Genomic DNA, 21,613 nt, shown 5'->3' with positions numbered 1-21,613 from the left:
CATCAAATGTCCTTCTAAAGCTAACGGCTGATCTCTTCGAACGCAGTGCGAGAGAACGATCTACATGGAATTTTCGGCCAACATTTTAGCTGAAAACGTTCATCCAACACACAGGCAACAGAGAATTAAGACGAGAGTATTCTTAGTTTAGCTAACTTTTTCACCTTTTATCCCGACTACTATGTTGTTTCGGAAGTCAGATTGATCATGTGATTTTTTTCAGAAGGTGTATCACAAGTGATGTCTCGAGAACTTGTACATGATGTTGTCGTATGTCGTCGGTCTTGTGACGAAATACCTTGAGGCCCAAAATAAATAAACAGAAGGTATCTGGAAGATTCATCAAATGTCCTTCTAAAGCTAACGGCTGATCTCTTCGAACGCAGTGCGAGAGAACGATCTACATGGAATTTTCGGCCAACATTTTAGCTGAAAACGTTCATCCAACACACAGGCAACAGAGAATTAAGACGAGAGTATTCTTAGTTTAGCTAACTTTTTCACGTTTTATCCCGACTACTATGTTGTTTCGGAAGTCCGATTGATCATGTGATTTTTTTCAGAAGGTGTATCACAAGTGATGTCTCGAGAACTTGTAAATGATGTTGTCGTATTTCGTCGGTCTCGTGACGAAATACCACTGGCCTAATCCAGGAACAAGCCAGATTCTGTTAACTCAAATGAGAAAATAAATACATTTTAAAAAAATTATTTTCGATCTCTAAAACATTCAAGGCAAGTTCGTTTGCTTTTAGGTTAGCATTCATGCAGACATTTGACGCAATCAATGATTGGTCAGTTGTAATGACCGTTCCCTTATTGGTCGAAACGTACGACCACCTCCCGAAGATGTGTTTAATGTTTTAAGATAAGTGATACTGTAATATCGTCAAAAGCCGACAATTTGTAACCGGCGGTCTTCAGATGATCACATAGCATGCTTGTTTTGCTTTCAAGAAATTGATGGATTACGCGACACTCTGGTTGCCACTAAGACAGACGTGTGCCCTGGGTCTCGCGCCGGTACTGGCGGATACCAGGGCATTAGAGGCTTTGCGTGAGTGGCCACGGTTCCCAGACTCCAAACTATCTATTAACGTTAGTGGTGTGCACTTTGAACTAAACGCATCGATTGCTGGACAGTATCCCAACACGTTGCTTGGCTCGGATGAAAAAGACTACTACTATGACGAGGATAACCAGGAGTATTTTTTTGATCGTGACCCTGAGTTATTTCGTTACATCATGACATACTATCAGAGCGGAACCCTCCATTTCCCTAAAAACCTGTGCGCTAGCGCATTCGAAGAGGAACTGAGGTTTTTTGCAATACTTCCAGATCACATGGGCGATTGTTGTTACGAAGAATACCTCGATCAGTGCCGAGAGGTTAAGGAACGTGTGCAAGACAAATCCCCTTTCGTCCGATCAGCGTCAAAGCATGCAACCTCTTTACGTGGACAATTAAGTGCAGTGTTTGACGATCCAGACTACAATGATGTCGCCCAAGTTGTTTACTACACAACCGGATTTTTCATCATTGTTTCTGTGCTTTCAAATATGGCAGAAACCATCATTTGTACGGAAAAAGGACAGCCTGATCATCCTCAGACCTATGGCGACAAATATACTAACATATTTTTCTGTGTTGACACAGCATGCGTTGTCATCTTTACAATCGAGTACATGGCAAGACTGTATGCGGCAGAATCGCGCTGGAAATACATCAAGTCGGTTATGGCTCTGATTGACCTGGTAGCCATATTGCCCTACTATATTGCCCTATTTCTACCGTCAAACAAGAACTTCTCAGGCTCTCTGGTTACGTTGCGGGTGTTTCGTGTGTTTCGGATATTTAAGTTCTCTCGTCACAGCCAAGGACTGAGAATATTAGGCTGCACGCTCAAGTCGTGTGCACAGGAATTGGGTTTTCTATTATTCAGTCTCACACTGGTTGTGGTAATTTTTGCCACTGTGATCTACTATATTGAGAAATTTGACAGTCAAACTCGGTTCCTAAGCATTCCTGCATCTGCATGGTACACCATCGTAACGATGACAACATTAGGGTAAGTCACTGTTTTATTGAAAAAAAATTAAAATTCAGATAGACCGATATCTTTGCTGTAAAGTTTGTAAGGTTTGCTCATTAGAGAGAATTCTGATGTCTCATAATTTTGTGGGTTATAATTTATGCAGCCACAGACATCATACTTGTTGCTTGACACTGTTACGATGATTCGTGACAGCAATTGCATAGATTATCCATACATTTACACCGAATAAATGCGCGTATTCACAACGGTATATTTCGAGCGTCCGTAAGGTCCGTAAGGCGTACAAACGTACAAACGTTAGTTTTTCTCCAGTTACAGCAAAAGAACACTTGGCAATTTTCACAACGGAGTGGTAGGTAGTCACATCGCCCCAGGTATAAAATTCCTCTTCGAATGAAGCCAACCACTGAGCATATATATATATGTATATATATATATATATATATAGTTTTGATAATAAAGTACTCTAGCTTGCTGTGAGCAAAGGTTATATATTTTAAGGAAGATCTAATGAGAGTGCACCTGTTTAAAGGAACGGGCGTGAAAATCAAACTAGCTGACATAGGTTCTATAAAGTCAACCCTTCCATGGGTTCACAGTCGTTGAGTGTAAACAGACTGGATAAATCAAAGCCAAACTACAGGTTCATTTGATGGTTGCTTGGGTTAAATGTAAATATATTAACAGTGTGAAGTGAGTCTTCATGGTTAGACTAGATGTCCATTTATATAGGGCGTACGTTTTCCAAATACAAAGATCTCAGGAGAAGAGGAGCTTATAATCAATCTTGTTTAGATAAGTATGTTGTGACAAGAAGCGCACTAAGTGGCTGTTAAAGAGCACAACAAAATATGCTATGTTAACCAGAAATGTCCTCTACTCATTCCCACAAAATGGCACCTGATAGCGATGGTGATTTATCTGCGAACTTCCAAATCACAAGGTACAGAGTATATTATCAAATGCAGCTTTCATCGTTGTTTTTGATCTGAAGGGCCTTTCTGGTGGCTCAATTCTCACAAATGTTCAATGGATTGTTTGTGAGCTTGCGGTAGACTCGGCAACACAGCTAATCTAAACGCCAAACCCTCTGGAATCTTCAAATTATCTTATTCTTTTTGGTTCAATTCTCCGAGTATCGTCATGCTGCCAGAAGATTTGGTCAGACTCCATATAAATCAGTTTCCCTCTTCCTTGATTACTTGGATGTGAGTACCTAGAAGTGCGCACGCCAAAAACAACTCCAGTTTGTGCGTTTGCCGGATTAGAAAATACTCACTATGCCACTGAATCAGCCAACCAATGAAAACGGACGGCTTCAGAACATTCTCTGGAAACTTTGTTTTTGTTGTACCTCCGCCGCTCCGGAGGATAATTGCCGAAGATGTTTTATGGCTCATTTTCATAAGCGTTCACCTGCAATCTACCTGTTGACTAGAATGAGGACCCCTATTGTAAAAGATAGGCGGGCTTGAGCAAAATATCCCCTTCGCTAGCCCCTTTTCAGTCAATCAAGTATTCCGAGAACGCCAGAAAGCGATATTCGCGACCGTTACAGTGACTGTCAGTGAGAGATGGGTCAGTATTGATAAAGTGATTGCACAAATTCTGCGAGAATAATACGTACTAGTGAGGAGAAATTTAACTTACACAACTACATATAATTTAAACCACAATGATGTGCGTAATACGAGTCCCTTTCGGACAAGAACAAGGACTCTCTAATTCGTTTTAGTTTCAAGGATCGGGCGAATGAAGGAAGTGCTTTGGAAGAGTTTTTGTGATTTTTATCCAAATTTTACAGGTGTGACTGTTGAACTGCAACTGAAAGGCTTGCTCTAGAGTGATATTTCTTCAAATGTAGAACCGAACGGCAGAACAAGCACTCTATTGGCATGCAGTCATATAATTTGTACTAATAAACGTTACTGCTTCACCCACTTTCCTGCCACAATGCAACCCTTGGCAACAAATTCCATGACCTTATGAAGGTAATAGATCAATGGTCGGTAGGTATCTCATTGATGAGGAAAGAGCAACTTTTCTTCAGACTTGTGCACAACCTTACAATCGTTAATGCAAGGACACAGAATACGCACACACGAAAGCACGCCTTATGATATGCAGCCTTACTTTTCTTCGGCGGTGCTGTAATCGAGCTCTGCATTCTTTCCCGATGCACACGACATAAAGTTAAGTTTATATCTGCAACGCACGGGATGATCCTGGCTGGTATTTATTCGGGGCTTGTGCGACTTTGGAGAATGCATCGGCTTTGTTATATCAAATTAATAATGTAGCCCTGATGTCCTTCTTGTATTGAGCCTCAGAGCTTATAATCCTATAAACGTACACATGGGCCTTTACCCAATACTGACTGGATGAGGCTTCCTAAGGTTAAGATACCCATACCCTTTCTGGGTTTCTTGAAAGGTTAAATTTGGGAAAGCGCTGAGAATGAGAAGTGATCAGTGATAACTGCGTAGAAAACCAAGTACAATGGTCTTTGTTAATTCAGCTCCCCCGTTCTGAAGATCAACAGAATCACTCGCTATATCTGAAACCTGAATGGAAGCTTTGATTTTTGTCTTTACTACTGCGTCATTGCATACTATATAGCCTCTATCGTGCATGGCATATTATATTAAATTTAATGCACTTTAAATTCTGATCCGATTTAAACTATACTCCTATCTGGATGGGATAAAAACAGGATGCATACTACTGTGGACCTAATAGTTCAATCAAATTGCTGAGATGAGAGGAACTGAGGAAGTTATTGTGCGACAATTCCCTTTGTCCTATAGTCACTCTAAATCTTGAAGTTTGCTGACTTTTCTTCGTTTAATCTGCATAAACGGTCGGTTTTGTAAGTTCACCACCTGGCAAAAGACTTCAGACGGTAGTAGAGCGAACCTTCATGGTTGTCGAGTTGAAAAAAATCTGGGACTTGGTTGAGCCCAAAACAGAATCAGTAGGATTATAATTCACCGTGTTCATTTTGCCATTCATTCGACAGACCAATTTAAACTGCTTACTTGATAGTTGGTCTAGAAATCGGATCATTATTCTGATTGTAGAATGAGAAAGCGCAATCAGTGTGCACTGATCCGTTACGCAAGAGAAGTATCCCGCGTGATGTTTTGATGTTTGGTGGGGCACTGAAAAACAGAATAATCCATCGTACGTTCACCATTCCAATTCAGTTGCACGGAAGCCAAAAAGCACATGATGTACAGGTGTGTTTATGGGGGACACCAAGTGGGAATTCCTTCGAAACCGTTAATTTCCGAAATATCTGTGACTGTTACGACAATACTTGTGATTAATTTATATTAGTTAGGCAGTTTCCTTCGCGGGAGAATCGATCGATATTGGTGTCACCCCAGAGGGACGGGAGTGTTTTAATCCTAAAGGTGACCATCCAGGGATCATGATTGCCAGCCATATTGAAAGATTGAGTTCTCAGTATTCGGTGAGCTCACGCCTCAAGATGTACCGCATGACATATCAGTTCACAATATCAAGAGTGTCCATCGGTGAAGCTCAGTATAGGATAGATTGGGCTATAATCCAAAAGTATTTGCCTTCCCGGATCTCTGTAAACCAGTTACGACTTAAATAACCTCATTTGCAATTTGAGACTTCGTGGTTCCACAATCGAATGTGGTAGTTGTTCGCAACCGGACTGATTCCGAAAGTCCAATCCAATAATCATTTTCGTGCACTTGAAACTTCACATTTTGTGTCTCCGCATTCCGGCGATTAGAAACAGTTTTTATACAGTGCTGATAGTAGTTTCGGGTTTGTGAGATTATCCGTCAATTTGGAGGATTATCCTATTTGTAGCTTATTAGTGCGCTTGCTGTTATCTTTAAAATGTCAATCATTGTCTCTTTCAGATATTCAAAGGTATGAAGTAGACTGCAGATTCACAGCAGAGGAGTTACTTGTGTGATTAAAGAAAAAATGAGATTCCAAAATTCGGCTTGACGATGATCATACGAAATTTTGAGAATATGTTCTGCTCTATTGCAGGTCAGCTCAACAGGCTCTTCTCAGTGGTGACGCCATCCATGGCGATACGATAAACATTTATTCGCGCTTTTGGAATGGATAAAACTGAGGATGACGTTACAAGCGTTTTCTCGTTTGTCTGTGTCTTGTCAGAATCTGCGCCAAATATCAAGAAATAAGGAAAGCACGGAAAATATATGGTACACCGCACGCCTAGCTAACATTTTAAACTAAATACCCATGGTATTACGAATAATAGACTGACACTCTGTAAGAACCAAAAGAATGAAATGAATCAACTTTAATTTTTTAGTCAATGCCCCGGGATTCAAAGGAAATAATATATCACGAAAGGCACACATCAAGTGATTGCTACCGTTTTTGATGTAGGGAATGGAAAAAAAACTAGCTGTAACGAATCAAATGGAAATTTTCAAATGGGTGGGCTGTAAAAGTCATCTTTGTGTGTAGTTTCGCTGAGCTCCGCAAATTTGTCGCAGCCCAATTACACCATTTCTCACAAATTGCCACTGAGTAACCGAAAATACAAAAACTAGGCTCATCTCATGAATGGGCATTGTGAGGACGTTTGACATGGAAACAGAAGAAATGTCGTGTAGTCCGAAGCACAGTTTTTGTCACTAGTTCGTCTGGAGTAGATGAGGCGCTATGGATGAGTATGAGGGGAAGTCTGAATTCTTGGCTCCCGAAGAATCAAAACATAAGTACAGAACTAAACGCATCCCCTTGCTTTGTGCAAGGCACTTCGCCAGCATACTGGTCTCCTTGCACTGTAGTTTTAAATTCAGGTAGTATGCGTGAAATGCAAATTGCCACCAAAAATAGACGAATTACATTTGGTCTTGATAGCTTAGTGTGATCCTGTGAACCGAGATGAACCGCAAAAGAACTTACAGAAAACTGGTTGGATGATAGAACATCACAGAAATGAAAGTTCGGCGCAAAGTATCAGAATCAGTCTCGCCAACGTACTCCAATTATCAGTAAGAGGCTAAAGACTGAGTTCATCTCGCGTCCGTAAGATACAAAACAACTAAACTTATAGCACTGTAAAGATTCATATGTGCTAGGGGTGTTGGGTGAAAAAACACGCTATTTGAAGCACATTTAGCACCTACAAACTTCATCCTATGTCAGTCTATCAACGGTCAATAAAATTATTCATGCGTTTGCAATTCAGTTAAAGATTCAGAAAGGATGCCTTTGCAGGCGCATTCACAGAGAAGTGGACCAATAGGAGGAAATAGTTTGTACAACGAATTCTTTGCTGAGCAACTTAAAAGAAATTATTCTACGAGAAAAAATGTGCATAACAGGGCCACAAGGAGACAGGAGTCATAATTTTTTAATGCTGTGAAAATTAAGCTCGAAGATTATAACCAAACCACCTTGAGATTCAAACTTATAAAATGAACAAAGAAATCCACGGAAGTAAGGCAATCAAGTCACATTTAGTGGACAGTCAATCTGAACTGGAACTACTCTAAATTCGGCTGTGAACAAAAGGTCATCCAGCCACTCAGAGAAGTTACATGGATGGCAACGTCCGATGAAGAAATGTGGGACAACAGAATTTAATAAAAAAACGGTGTGATGGGCATTCACATAAGGGGAAGCCAAAAGACACTTGCCATCTAGGACTTGAAATCAATGAACCCAGTTTTTGCATTCAAAGGACCGATCATAAATACAAACATCAGCTGATCAACAGAACATTAACATGGACATATTGTTGGTCAGTTCAGCCCAACGACAAACACAACGCATCGCTACCACTTTAAGCAATGACGGTGGAAGCCCCAGAGTACAGTGATCACATAAAATTGCTGAGGGGAGCATTTTTATGCCTGGAATTGTTGATGTAAGTTGGCTTGAAGGTCTCATCTTGGCTTGTTTGCTAACATTCAGTAGCGTGCGGCGCAATATTTCAAGTCCCTACATATGTTACTGTGAAAACTGGCACTTGGTGCCTCCGACACCCTCACTTTGAGAGTCACAAAAAGCTAGTGTGTTCTTTTAGAGTCAATAAAATTGCCTTGCTTACGAGGTTTACGCTTTTCGTCAAAATGCAACTGTTCATGAAGTTAAGAATGATACTTGCTGATTATCGCGTGCTGATCGCTTCTAAAAAAACGGTCAAGGTCAATTGTATTGAACACCGATTTTAGATTCTTTTTAGACGGAAAGAAGTGCACAAGTTTAATAAACATAGGATAGCTTACGGACCCGTTAGAAACAACAACAAAAATAGGTTTCATAACTAGAGGGCACATTGTGGTTCCAGGGGCAACTACTCTGAAGCAAACCAAATTAACATACTACAAAAATAGGTTTCATAACTAGAGGGCACATTGTGGTTCCAGGGGCAACTACTCTGAAGCAAACCAAAATTAACATACTCGTAGAGCATTTATTAATAAATCGGCGTGATTCCCCTCTGAGTTAACGCTCTTGTGGTTAGTTTAATTCGTATCATCACGTGGTGACTCCGTCTGGTAGTAATTACCTAATAAGCAAGGATACATATGTGCAATGCCTTTTTGCCGCTAAATGTGTTATATTCTCGGCCTTCCATCAATATCCAGCTAACCGTCTTTGTCTTGATTAGTTACGTATTGATTATAATTGCTAAAAATTAAGTGAATGGAAACATTTACACTTGCTGGTTGGTACTCTATATCGCTCTCCAGTAGTAGGATTTCCGCTGAAACCTTTCATATCCAGCTGATGATAGACAACGCAGTTTGCCTTGAATACAACGTCTTTTGATGTTTCCGGCTATGGGGCGTTTTTTCCGCTCTTTTAAATGTTCCTCCATAATCGTCCGTTTGCAAACCTCCTGTTACCTTGCCGCATTTATCCTTCATTATTTGATTAGATCCGTCGCCATTCAAAAAGTATGATTTGTAAGGTACCCCGGTATCCGGTTTTCAACTTCTGCAACCGAAAGTGGAGCTCTTAAATTTATCTTAAACAGTCACATTTGATGCGTTTCTAAGTAGAATGTTTTCTGCCTAGGGTGAACTAGGCGAACTACGCACTCTTCTGACTACAGTCAGAGTACACCTTGGTTAGAAGTAATGTATTTGAGCCCTCTGTGGATTCTGACTCAATTCGCAGCTGATTGGTTCGTAGAAAAGGGATAACACCACCTTGAGTGCTTGTTTGCGACAGCTATTCACTGATGCAACAAGACAGAACCTGATTACTGCAGACGACATGTCCAAAGGTGCTTCCCAAGCAATCACCAAGTAATTTCGCTGGTCACTCTGGAAATCTAAAATCGACTGAGCCCCTCACACAGGAAAGGTAGTTCTGAGAATCGATTACTCGTATAATTAGATTTTTTTACCAATGGGACAGTCAGCGTTTGTGTTCAGCAATTCTGTTTTTATATGGTAGGCACTACTTTGCTCAGACCTCATCTTAAAACATTTAGAAGTTTATTTGAGAAGGAAGACAGGTGTCATTTCATGGCATGATAAGATACGGCACAGCCTACAGAAAGTATACCACACATCAAGATGATGGGTTTGATAGCACCACTGGATCGGATGTCGCATTTCGTAGTGGTTAACAAAAATTATGAAGTGGCTCGGCTGGCTTTGTTGAACCCATAAAACTGGATTGGCTTAAAAAAAATGAAGGAATCGGGGGGAAACTTGCAACACAGAAACTCACCCCAAGTTTTGGTCCAATGATTGGCAACTGGGTTTCTCTGAAACTGGTATTTCATTTTGCATTTTCCACTGCCAACTTTCGTTTTCCGTGATGGTCTTCTGAAACCACCGCTTCGCAGAAAACATGTGTTGATTATGAACCTGATTTGATGCCTCAGAAACTCATGGTTTATTTACATGGCCGGTAAAGTTTCCTGGGCTTTGGAGTGTTTGTAAGATTTCCTGGACAACTTGTGTAATAATGGAGTTTTAGGTAATAATCACGGGTTTTGAAACCAAATATCGATCTATGACAACTGAGGTGTTCAGAAATCATGATATCTATGACGTCTTCTTGTTAACCTTTCTGAGCTTTCATCTTCGGACCCATTCTAGTGTTAGTTAATGGGTGACAAGTTGCTAGACAGTCATGATTAGCCATTTACTATAATTTGTGCTGCTCGGGCGCAAACCCGGATTGACGAACTCATGCAAGGATTTCAGAAACTCAGCTACTTTCACACCGGTTCATTCCATGAAAGAATGTCATTTTGAATAAACAATGATCTCTTTCTGATGAATCCCAAAACGTACCAATAAGGTCCCACGGCGTTCCGTGACCAACATACGGTTACCTAAATTGACATTTAGGCAAGAACATGACATTTGGTATTTCAGAAGTGGGCGTCACAGCAAAAAAAATAGACCAAAAAAACCCCTTTATTTTCGGCAGTTGGTTAACCTCAGAGGACACGACGTCATGTAGATGGAATATTCTAGATGTCCCGTTCGTTGAGTTGAAAGAATTCCTATTAAGTCATTTTTTTGGCGGAAATGCACTTCCAGCTTTTACCGTGATCCTCATCGATTTACAGTGCCATTGTCTATGTGTACAATAATTTGATTTCGTGGTGTCCATACTCAGAATTGACTTAATTTGTTACTCTGTGAAGGGATCGTCTTCGAATCGATTCGGTCCTCTGTTGAAACAATCTAAAGAAGCTAACGTCCTTCAAGATCGACGTTCAGATTTTTAGGTTGGTTCAATCCTAAGCAAGCTGATCCCGGGCATTTATGCTTACTTGACGGCAAGTTTGGTCGTTAAATTATTTTTGGCCGTCATTATTTTTGTTCCACTTTTATATGCGGTGTGTTTAGTGTGGTCTTATTGTAGGTAGGACTACAGTGATTTACAAGTTCAGCATCCTAATGAATCTCCTATTCGCACAACTCGGATATCCAGGCAACAAAACTAACCGGGATCATCGTGGATTCGAAATCCCACCAAATTTACAGTGATATATGATGCAGTGAAGAGAAAATACGGTGCTTCATATGGCTCTCATGGTTAACTACTTAGTGTTTTATGTTAGTCATCTAGTTACAATATTCCTTAGACAATTTCACATGAAACGTCTAGGAATATGCTTATCCGAAACTAGCCTCTGCATTTTCGATGGCAGCAACTTAATTAACGCTATCTAGTTTTGCGAAGCTCAGTTGCCTGAATGGGTTTTAGCGTCTGTCTGCCATTTTTCAATTGGAACCTGCTAGGCACGACAGAACAAGGCAAAATACAGACTACACATCCTTTCAGAAGACGTCTGCTCTTATCCAGGAAGTAGGGTTAAACAGACACTAGGAAACCGCGGATGCTTATTGTGTCTGAACAATTTACACGAAATAAAATATTCAGGGGACTAAACACTGGTGTGTGCCAAAGTTGGCTTTGGTTTCACCGGTCCATCAGGTGTGAACAAGTAAAATGTGAATCAGTGAAAGCATGTTCCTGATGCAGGTTTTCTCTAGTAAAGGTCATCGACGGAACGAAATCAACCTAAGTAAATTACATAACAAATCGTTGAGCGTCTCTATCCCCCTTTCTCAAAGCCAATAAATATCCATACATGCATTTTTCATTGGAGTCTCCGACGAATGGGACCACATCTTTGATCGTTTAGACAATTGAAAATCAGAAGCTATTCACTGTATATGATTGTCGAGCTTCATGCAAGTACTTCTCCCACCAAGGGGAATAGCTCAAAATGGTTTGCTGGAAGCCGGATCATAGTGAATTAAGCTGAGTACAGTGGCTTAGTCAAGATAATGTGGATAGAAAATTCACACAAACCACTTTGTTTTCTAACAGCACACCATATATTTAACCAGCCATTGCAAAGTTGAAAGAATAGAGCTGCTCCAAGGCTACTACTTCACAGTAAGGAACTTAGGTGCTTTCACTCTGCTGTGGAAAAGTTTTGCGATTGGTACAAACGTGACAAAGTGACACAAGAGATAAACAGACGTCACACGAGAGTCACTCGTTTTTAGCTAGTTTCCCCATGGTTAGGTTGATGCTTGGGTGGTGACCAAACGTTGGTGCTAACAAGAAAACCTGCAAATTTCTAAGATTCAAAGCACTACTAACGTTACGTTGTGAAGCATTTGCTATGATGGATACGTTAGTGATGAAGGTCATCAAAGTCGAACTTTGTATTCGATCAATGGTTTCACATGTTAGCCGAGGTAAAAAGCTTATTTTAAGTCAGAAAAAGATAAGGAGAATAGAGCTTTAATCCGTTCAAAATAGTTTATTTTCGCTTCTACTCGTGTATGGTCAGTCCAAGCTTTCAACATGTGATTATAGAATAGACCAACTAAATTGATACAGTCACCTTAATCGTCAGGTTGTTCATGTTGCCATTTTTCAAATGTGTTTTCATAAAATTTGGCGGAAGATAAGATCCCGCAAACATTTACAATAAGCATAACATAGCGAGAGTATTGAGATACAAGCTGACCTTTGAATGGGTAACGGTGTCTGTGCATTACTACTGCGGGCAACCAAAACTTTGTGCCATTATGATATTGTGCTCGACGGTAAACCAATAAAAACATGTCATTAAAAACTTCCGTTTCGGAGGTACACGAAGTATTTGCGCAATTTTGGCCAATCTCTGTAAGTTCTCTAGCAGCTATTATCCTTTTGTTAGCGGGATACTCGTCAGCAAAGCAAACTGAGGCTTACAACTGAATAATGAGAACTTGATTAACTGACATCGTCTCCTTGGTTGAACAACTTATACATAACGCAAACAAAACTGCAGATTTCAAAGTGTAGTTATCATCGCGGTGACCAACGTGTCCTGTTTCAACAGCTTATATTGCCTTCATCCCACGAGCGCATTTCGATTTCCCCATGTGTTTCTGTTCTATGGTATTCGGTTGTCCGACGTGTACGCTGATGTTTCTGATCCAACGGACCAAAGTTTTATTGGTGGCCAGCTGCTGAACTATTAGGCAATAATATTCTAGGGCTCCCCGATATTCGAGAGTTTATGTTGCCGCTGAGCTGGGCGATTTGATCGCAAACACTTTATCGCCAATGCAGATGGCATCACCAGTACGTTCTTCACAAGCGGGTGAACCATGGCGGTACGTGTGGGGTAGTGCTTTGAGCAGTGTTCCATATATTAATATATCTGCTTCTATTCGAGAGCCACCTGTGATCATGATTGATTCAGCTGTTGGACGGTTCGGTTAATCGATCTAATGGCCGGTATTCTCACTCGCCAGTTGCCGCCTGACTTTTGAACTTGGCTCCCACCTGGTGTTCTCCGGTGATCCCTGTTCGAGTGACCTCTGTCCTTAACCTTCTCTAGATTCAAATTTGTCACCTTTTCTGACGTTACTCCAAATATTTTTTTGTTTCTAGGCTTATTGTGCCAACAGTGGACTCTCTATTAATAATCTGATCTAGGTGTTTGTTCCTCGCATGGAGTGGTACACAAAATGAATTTTGTTCAAAGCGTCGGTTGACCGAATCCAGAAATACTAATCCATGTATAGCCTGTCACAGCACCAAAATTTACACGTTTTACAAATTAGATATGATGCTTTGCTTTTTGTACATGTAAATCAAAGACAGATAATGAGGTGTTCAGATGGCAGTCTTATGATTGTCCTTCGGTTTCCGCAAATTAGCACTTGGTTTGTGAGCTACGAGATCACAGTTAAGGTGTAGAAAGACTTAGCTTACCGGCAACGATTCTGTTAGAATAAAAATATAGAATCCAAAGGTATGTGGCAGGAGACATTAAGCGTATTGCTGATCCATTCACGGAACTTAAGTTATTCTTGAACTGTGAAGGGTAAATATAGGGTGCTACCACACATAAGCAGGCTAAGTTTGGCTCTAGTAACTTATTCGTCCACAGCTTGTGTCTGTATGCTCGCCTCTGAGGTTTTGTACTACGGTGATTCTAACGATAAAAAACTATATCTTATTCTTTGAGTTTCTGACCAGACGAAATCCGCTCAGGCATATCTGAAAATTCCCACAGCACTCGGGCCTCGCTTTCCGAGAATGAACCTGACTGTCTTGTTTAGTAGTGACATCTTTATAACTCTAAGTGTATTCGAGAAATACACTCATTTGCAGATGAATTTGGGTTCGAGTAGAACGTAAGTTTGACGGAAACCCGGGGACTGCGTTTAACTGATGAGCCCCAAGAAGGGCGAAACCGGTCGTCGGCTGTCGAAGAGTTTTCAGCAACTTTGTGATTAGTTTTCTTTTAAGAACTCTAAGTGTACCATAACGTTAGTAAAAGTACGTTTGTTTCATGGTCAGATGGAAATTTCACGATGTACTGTGAAATGAAGTCATGAAATTCAGCCCATTTCACGATATCCACCGCATACCACATAGAATGTTGACACAATTTACATCCAATATTAGAGCTCTGGCAGCTGCTGTGTTTGTAGACGATTTACCATGATCTGCTTGGGTATTCCGACTGAATCTTCAAAACGAAACGGCGGATCGGAATACCGACGAGCTGTGTTTGACTTAACTGCTCTTTCACCATGCTGTACTTTTCACCACTTATGGAAGCCGCTCTATTCACTTCAAAGGAGGAAAGGCCATAGAGTGATACCGATACAAAATCATTGTTTACTGAGTAAACTGAAGCTCAGATGTTCAAGACTATCAAACATAAACAGAGTTATACAGTTCTAAAGGACATACCGACAACAAACTATTTATTTGCACAGTGCAGGAGGATAAGTGCCTATGGATGGGTAAAAGTGCAATCACTAACATATATTGTATTCTATATTTAGTCATTGGAGCATGACGAGAGCATAAAGAGCATAAAGATATGGTAAGTATGCAACAGAGAAAAGAGGTAACAAAACGACGGTCTTTTCAGCATCATCTATGTGCGTGGGTATCAGCCATTTGCACGCAATAGCCTAGAGTCTATCCAAGTGCCTCTTAGATTACGTAGAGCATGAACCAGAGTAGCAGATGGGCTTTCAGAATCACCAACTTATCTGCCAAACCACAAAATCCATTTTGAAAGAGCGAATTCCTCTGAGAATAATACCCTGATTAGAGTGGCCACAATTGGTTTCGTCTGTAAATGGCAGATTAAGACTAAGCGATTGACTGAATGCCAGCTGTCAAAAATATCATTCAGAGGAATTGATGCAGCAAATATTTCGTTTGAATCTGTAGGTAAAATGACACCATTCGAGGAGGGATTTCTTAGAAGAAAGTATATTCCTTGGCCAGTAAATGGTTTAATTTTACCAAGAATTTTCCTGGAAGAAACTTCATTTTCAGAGGCAGTCAAGCAGTGTAGAAAAACAGTGGGAGGGAACGTTCCAATCGCCGAGTTAGAACCAGTTTTCCAAAGTCACTTGTACATAATTCCCGGGGTCAGCGACAGACTTTTAGTGTGTCGGCCCACCTCTATATATGTATATACATTTTTTGTTCTGGCTCAAGCATTCCGACAATGTTAAATGATGATGATCGTTGTCACCAACCGTCCGGAGTTTACGAAGAAGATCGCCCAAAGTCTAACTTCCGGCTCTTTAAAAAGTGCACACCAAATCACAACGCAGCGCAACCCTAGCGTGAACACGTATCTACCGAAGACTGAGATTTGGACCAATCACTGTGGTTTACACTGCCGCGAAAATCGAAATGACACAGAAGTTTTCACTTGTTGTTGAAGATGCAGAACAGGGATGCAACAATGATATCATAGTTAGACTATCTACACATCCTCTCGAAATATAGTTAAAAAACACTGATATTATGGAGCCCACTAGTCCGTAGGAAGATGGGTTTTCTGTCAGCCTTGATTCACGTCATTTTGTAATAGCAACTCAACTCAGGAGGATTTATCTTTTCCTTCTTTCATTTTGATGACTATATGGCAAACAGAACAGCTTTTTACCATTTACGTTATACCTAGCGTGGAACTGTGTGCAATTACTACCAAGTTTACTTTCCGAATTGTACTATGTAGGCAGATATTTGAGGTCACTATTGAAGCTGTCAACTTTGCCATAAATTCTTTTCTATAACCGTATAGGAACCCACACCTCAGTCCACATTTCCGAACCTCAGTGCTTGTGGCTGAGCGTTACTAATGGCAATTCCGTCATGACATTATCGATCGAATTTGAGGCAAACAATCTACCCGTATTTGGTCCATGGGAGAAAACAAAAACGACCAGAGAGCCTGGGTATCAAACCAAAATGCGAGGGCAAACTCAGGTCCCCTAGAGAGGAGAGAGCTTAAACATGGATATGCTGTAAATCCCCTTTTGTCTGAACAGACTTGTCACACTGATTTCGCCACGGCGCCGATTCTCCATCATCAGACGTATGTTCACCCCAGTGTCACAATCAATCTTCTTCACATTTTGATTGGTTTCATCGCACTATCAGGCGCAATGTCATGATACCGACAATGGCCCATTTAAGACCTCAGAAGACTTCTCTCGTTTGTACACTCACCAAATGACACTATCCCAATCCACTATTTGAAGCGACTATTATGCAGACATACACAGACACAATTTTCCCATTCACTTTAGGGCCGCAGTGAAAAAAAACAAGACGAACGGTGGCTCATTTATCTTACCACTTTATTCGTATTCTCACTTGGCTCTTAAAAGCGGAAAATTGGAGACTCTAATATTATACCAAATAACGGCCGTCACATTTCCGGATCTAATTCGGTCGACAATTCATGAATTGCATGCATTCCGCATGGCACATTCGTGCCAGCTGAAATAAGCTTACAGCGTTGAAGATTCAGTTCAAACATCCACTAGTAACTGAAACGTCCGGATACATCTTCATGGAAGAAACTGTTGAAGGAAACTGTTGCTGAAGACTTCGACACCCCACAACCGGTTTCATCCTTCCTGGTGCTCATCAGCTAGGGGCAATCACCGAGTTTTCGTCAACCTTATGCTGGCTACATTCTTCAAAGTGATTATCGAATTTCAGTAACCAAGCAATTTAGCGCGTTTATAGACATTTAGGAACGGGGCGTAACTTTATGCACAGGTCACAACCCACAAGAAAATGTTAAATGAAACGAGCAAATTGTAAGCGGCCAGGGACGCATCCCATCACAAGACATTGTGAAAGCTGGATGCATGGAAAAATGCCTGGGAATGGTTGCATCACTTAGGTGAATGCGTATTTACAGCATAAACAATGAATATTGTGTCCTGCTCCGGGGTTAGTTTCTTGTTCCTTGGAATCACTCTGGCAATTTGCCGGAAAAATGCAAACCAATCCGTTCTGTACATGCGCACTTACACTACACGGCAAGCCGAGTAAATGTGAGTATAGTATAGTATAGTATTCTAGGTGAAAATAAACAAGTTAAGCAGTTTGCACCCAATTCAGTAAATAACAACAACTACTGCCGTTTATCCTCGCAATAACCCTTACCGAGCACAAAAATTAAATTTCAGAACAGTGGCAGTCAACCTCCTAATGGAAATATCTAGCAGGGACCGGAGTTGTGCTCACATAGGGGCAAATTTTCTCTTGAGAGGTCCCGCTCATCATTTTACACAGGACTACCAGGGAGCAAATAAAAACAATGAAAAACGTTTTTCGTAACTACCATAGATCACATTTACGGTCTGGGCAGCTGAAAAATAATCGCCAAGACTGTTTTAATAGGACATTTCTATTGCCTTAATTAAACAATTTTGCGTTGGATTCCACTCTATGTGTCAATGACGATTTTTATATACTTCAGGCACCTGGGTTTATGAATATGCCGGCTAAAAAGTCACCCAGATTCGAATGGCATTTACAGTGCCAAATCCGCCTGCGCTTCCAAGCTTCAGTGGCAAAGTACGACACTCTCCTTGTTACTGTATCTAGTTCGTTGAAAATTTTCGAGATGTTTAATAAGAATGGAGTCAAGTAGGTTGCCTTAAATTATCATTCGCTATTTGGGCTGGAAGAATTTTATGACAGATTCCTAGATTTTGGGTTCATTGTTGTGCATTGTGTTAGGCTGACTTATGCTGTCTCCGAAAAATAATTAAGGATTTCAGGAACAGGCTACAGTTGATCTAACACATCCTCGAGCTTTTGCCCTAAATTTCTCTGTTGCCTTCTTGACGCAGGCTTTAAGAGTTGTCTTGCTTATTTGCGCAGTCGTCAAACATTACTAGTGAAGGAACGTTGTTTTCTGGTTAGTGCCTGATCCTTTTTGACCATGTAAAATAGTCGGTAGGGGGTCGCGGGCCTTTACAACAACGTTTTTCTTTCCGCTGACAAACCCGAGATTTCCCAAGTTTACTGTTCAATACGTTCGTATCACGTTTGCCTACCACATGTAAAGAACAGCAGTGGTCACAGACATAAAATCACCTTGTTGGTCTCCAGAATTTCCTAACAGGTACCACCCGTTCCCCAGAATAAAAAGTGAACAATGCACATAATAGCAAGCAGCTGTTCCGGGTTTCTTTATCCCATCGGTGAAACCCTTCAAGTGTTACTTCTTTTTAAAAAATGCCCAAAATACTTGCAACCGGTTGTAGCATATTCAAAGCTCATATGACAAATGCTTGAAAATAAATGGTAATTGCCTATTTGTACGTGTATCCACAGTGCACACCGGTACACAGCTCGCTTTGTTAATTGAAAAACTATCGAACTGGACAGTTGAAAGGATCTTGATTTCATGCATAATTCTAACAGGGTCAGGTTAAAACGAAATGAACATTTGTTACCCAGCATGCAGCTAGGTCGATAAAGTTCAAACATAGTTTGCCGGAGTCGGACATTTAGGTAATACAACTGTCGAAAAATCGCAAATAATTTGTTTTGTACGGCTCATTGCCGTTTCAAGGCACAAAGCTCGTTCATCAGTTTCCCAGAACCATTTGGATTTCTTGTTCAACCTTCTGTCAACCTGGTCCTCCTTGATTTGCATAAAAAGCTGGGATATGCAAAACTTAATTAGTCATGCCAGAGGAAATCCGGAAGTTACCGGACCCATATTTTTCTGGGATTTTCCAGACATTTGTTTTCTACTATTCGAAATTGACACTTATTCTCAAATCTCGCCACTGCAAGGATTGCAGATTGCTTTGGAAATTCATTTCATCCTTCCCTGTTCGAAGATTTTATAAGGCCAGCCTGAGAACCATAGTCATGCGTACGCAGAAACTCTGTTTTAAATTCATCGATCCAAACGGCTAAGTTCAGTGAGAACACTGATTAGTTTTATTTGTATACATGTTTGCATAGCGCCAGCACGATTTTCAGTGGTTATGTTAAAACACACCCAAGTCCCAGTTGGGTTATCACCGATTGCCAGAAATAAATAATATGAGTAGTCTCTCCGTTCCTCGTTCTGATTCAAAATGTTGGAGGTCTAAAGGATACTTTCGATTATTGGTTTCTATGAGTTTCTGATGTTCTGAGATGAGTGCACATTTTGTAGGGAAGCAGACGCCTAATTACACGTTGAGCAGTTAAAATGCTTGGGGCTGTTGTGCGACAAATATGTCAACTGCATTTGCCGTTGCAATTACACCCATACCCTCGTCTATAGACTGGATACCTTAGGTTGAACACTAACTTAGATTCGCAGTTTCTTTTCCACACATTTAGTGGATATAATAGTATTGAACCACAAACCCGAAAACGTTACACGGATTTGCTTCTTATTGTCCCGTTTTTAAGGGAGTGCTGAAAGTCCCGGCCTGCAGGACGGCCTTTTGCCAGATGGGGTATCAGTTACCAAAGTGATGGCAGGTTTATCATCTGATGGCTTATCCAATATAAGTGCGTGCCGGTGCAATGTAGCCGACAATCCGACGTCCATAAAAGTGGACATATTTTCAGAATCTACACAACAAAGCACAAATTACCAAATTAGGCAGCCCTGACTAGCATCACAACAGTAATAATTCTAAGAATGGGGTTTGAGGGTTTGAAGAGAGCTTGTGCTTCGACCAAATAATATTAAAACGAAAAATGATTGTATGTGGATCTCGTTTTTTTTACTAAAAAACAAACGGTAGGTTCAGTGAAACGCCCGTCCATGTTGCTGTTTGATTCCAAAGGTCACTTCAGAGGTGAGGGTATGGATTGGGGAAATGGTTGGGTGCCGGATAAGACCATTTCTGTCGAACAGTTGACACATCGGCTCAAGCCTAGACAAGTGACAGACTTTTTGCCTTTGTTATTGTAGGAAGGTGCTACAGTCAGGAGCTCGATTGTGGCGGCTTTCATCTTTTCTAATTTGCAGACGAAGGGACATTGCCAAAAGCCCATTTCGACAGTAGATAGAGAAATGTACATTGGACACAGTATATTCAATTCACTGTTCGGTACGACAGTGCAAACGTTGCTCTTTTTTTCTTCACTTCTAACTCTAAGTTTCACATAAGTTTCACTTGCAGCGGCCATTTTCCGGCGAATATCTTTTAAGTAGACCTCCTTAAAATTAGAAGGTTCTCAAGCTGTTGTTTTTGGTTAGATTTTGACTTGGTGTTTGAAATCTGGGGAGTTAATCTGCGAATAAACTGATAATCGTGATATTGTTTGCAAACATCCTTCGCTGATTTGACGGATATCTATGTGCAACTGGATAGTCCAACGGAATCAACGATGAACCTTGACTAGTAGATGATAGGTAAGCGAGTAAAATTTAGTGCTCCCCATACTTCTGTTGTAAAATAAACATTTACATATAAATGTGAGATACTTAAGGAATGTAAATTTGCCCTTCTTATCACAAGAGTTAGTTTAGTTGGCCATTCAATGTTTGAAACAACAAGAATTGATAAATGTGTCGCAAATCATGATACTTCACTAATGATAAGCTTCTTCATAACGAGTGCACTAATAAACATGTGTTACGCACGCTTCAGTAGTGTGTTATGGGCTATTCAATTCACAGCAGTCGAATACAAAGATGGGTAAATTCTGTTTCTAAATACACCATTGTTGAGACAACGAGATGGGTGTATACGAACCTTAATTCGGTAAACTACAGGCGGGAATTGTGAACTCCTAATTGCCGCTCACAATGCACAATAAAAGCATCTAGTCTTGCAAAGTCACTACCCTTGGTTGAAAACTGTCTGACATCCAGTCAGCGCACGAGAACGTCGTTTGTGTAAAAGGGTCACACAAGAAGACATCACAGGCCCGGTTTTGCAAATTGAATAGTTCAATCATACCACAGAATTGGCTTGACGTAGTCTACTGCATCTTACACCAAAATTGTAATTTGGCTGCCTTCACCATCTACACAAAGAAGCAACTATCTCCATTTCACGCTGGCCCTTGTCACTAGATGCAGTGAAGCCAAACCATGAGGTCACAATAACAAACACGCGGTTGATAAGCCAGGGCAACGGTAAACAAGAATAATGGATATGGAATAGATCTCCATCCATCACGTCTATAGATCGCTGCGAACCACCTTGGACACAGATGTAGAAGCACCGTTGCACGATTAACGAATCATAATCGGGAATTATTTTGTGTAAGTCACCTCATCCGCT

At 40.7% G+C, this 21,613-nt stretch overlaps 1 protein-coding gene across 1 annotated transcript in view; it reads left to right on the top strand.

Annotated features, from left to right (window-relative positions):
* Nucleotides 1–908: 908 nt before the first annotated feature.
* T265_00104 (hypothetical protein) overlaps nucleotides 909–21,613 on the top strand; it is a gene marked incomplete at both ends in the record, with an annotated part of 55,477 nt that continues 34,772 nt past the window's right edge. Inside the window, one exon of the mRNA XM_009163761.1 lies at nucleotides 909–2,069. Coding sequence (XP_009162025.1) covers nucleotides 964–2,069 — 1,106 coding nt within the window. The remainder of the gene's footprint in view (nucleotides 2,070–21,613) is intronic.

Source organism: Opisthorchis viverrini (genome assembly GCF_000715545.1).
Source record: "Opisthorchis viverrini unplaced genomic scaffold opera_v5_1, whole genome shotgun sequence".
NCBI lineage: Eukaryota > Metazoa > Platyhelminthes > Trematoda > Opisthorchiida > Opisthorchiidae > Opisthorchis > Opisthorchis viverrini.
The sequence above is the reverse complement of the archived record's forward strand: the minus strand, read 5'-3'. Positions and strand labels throughout refer to the sequence as shown.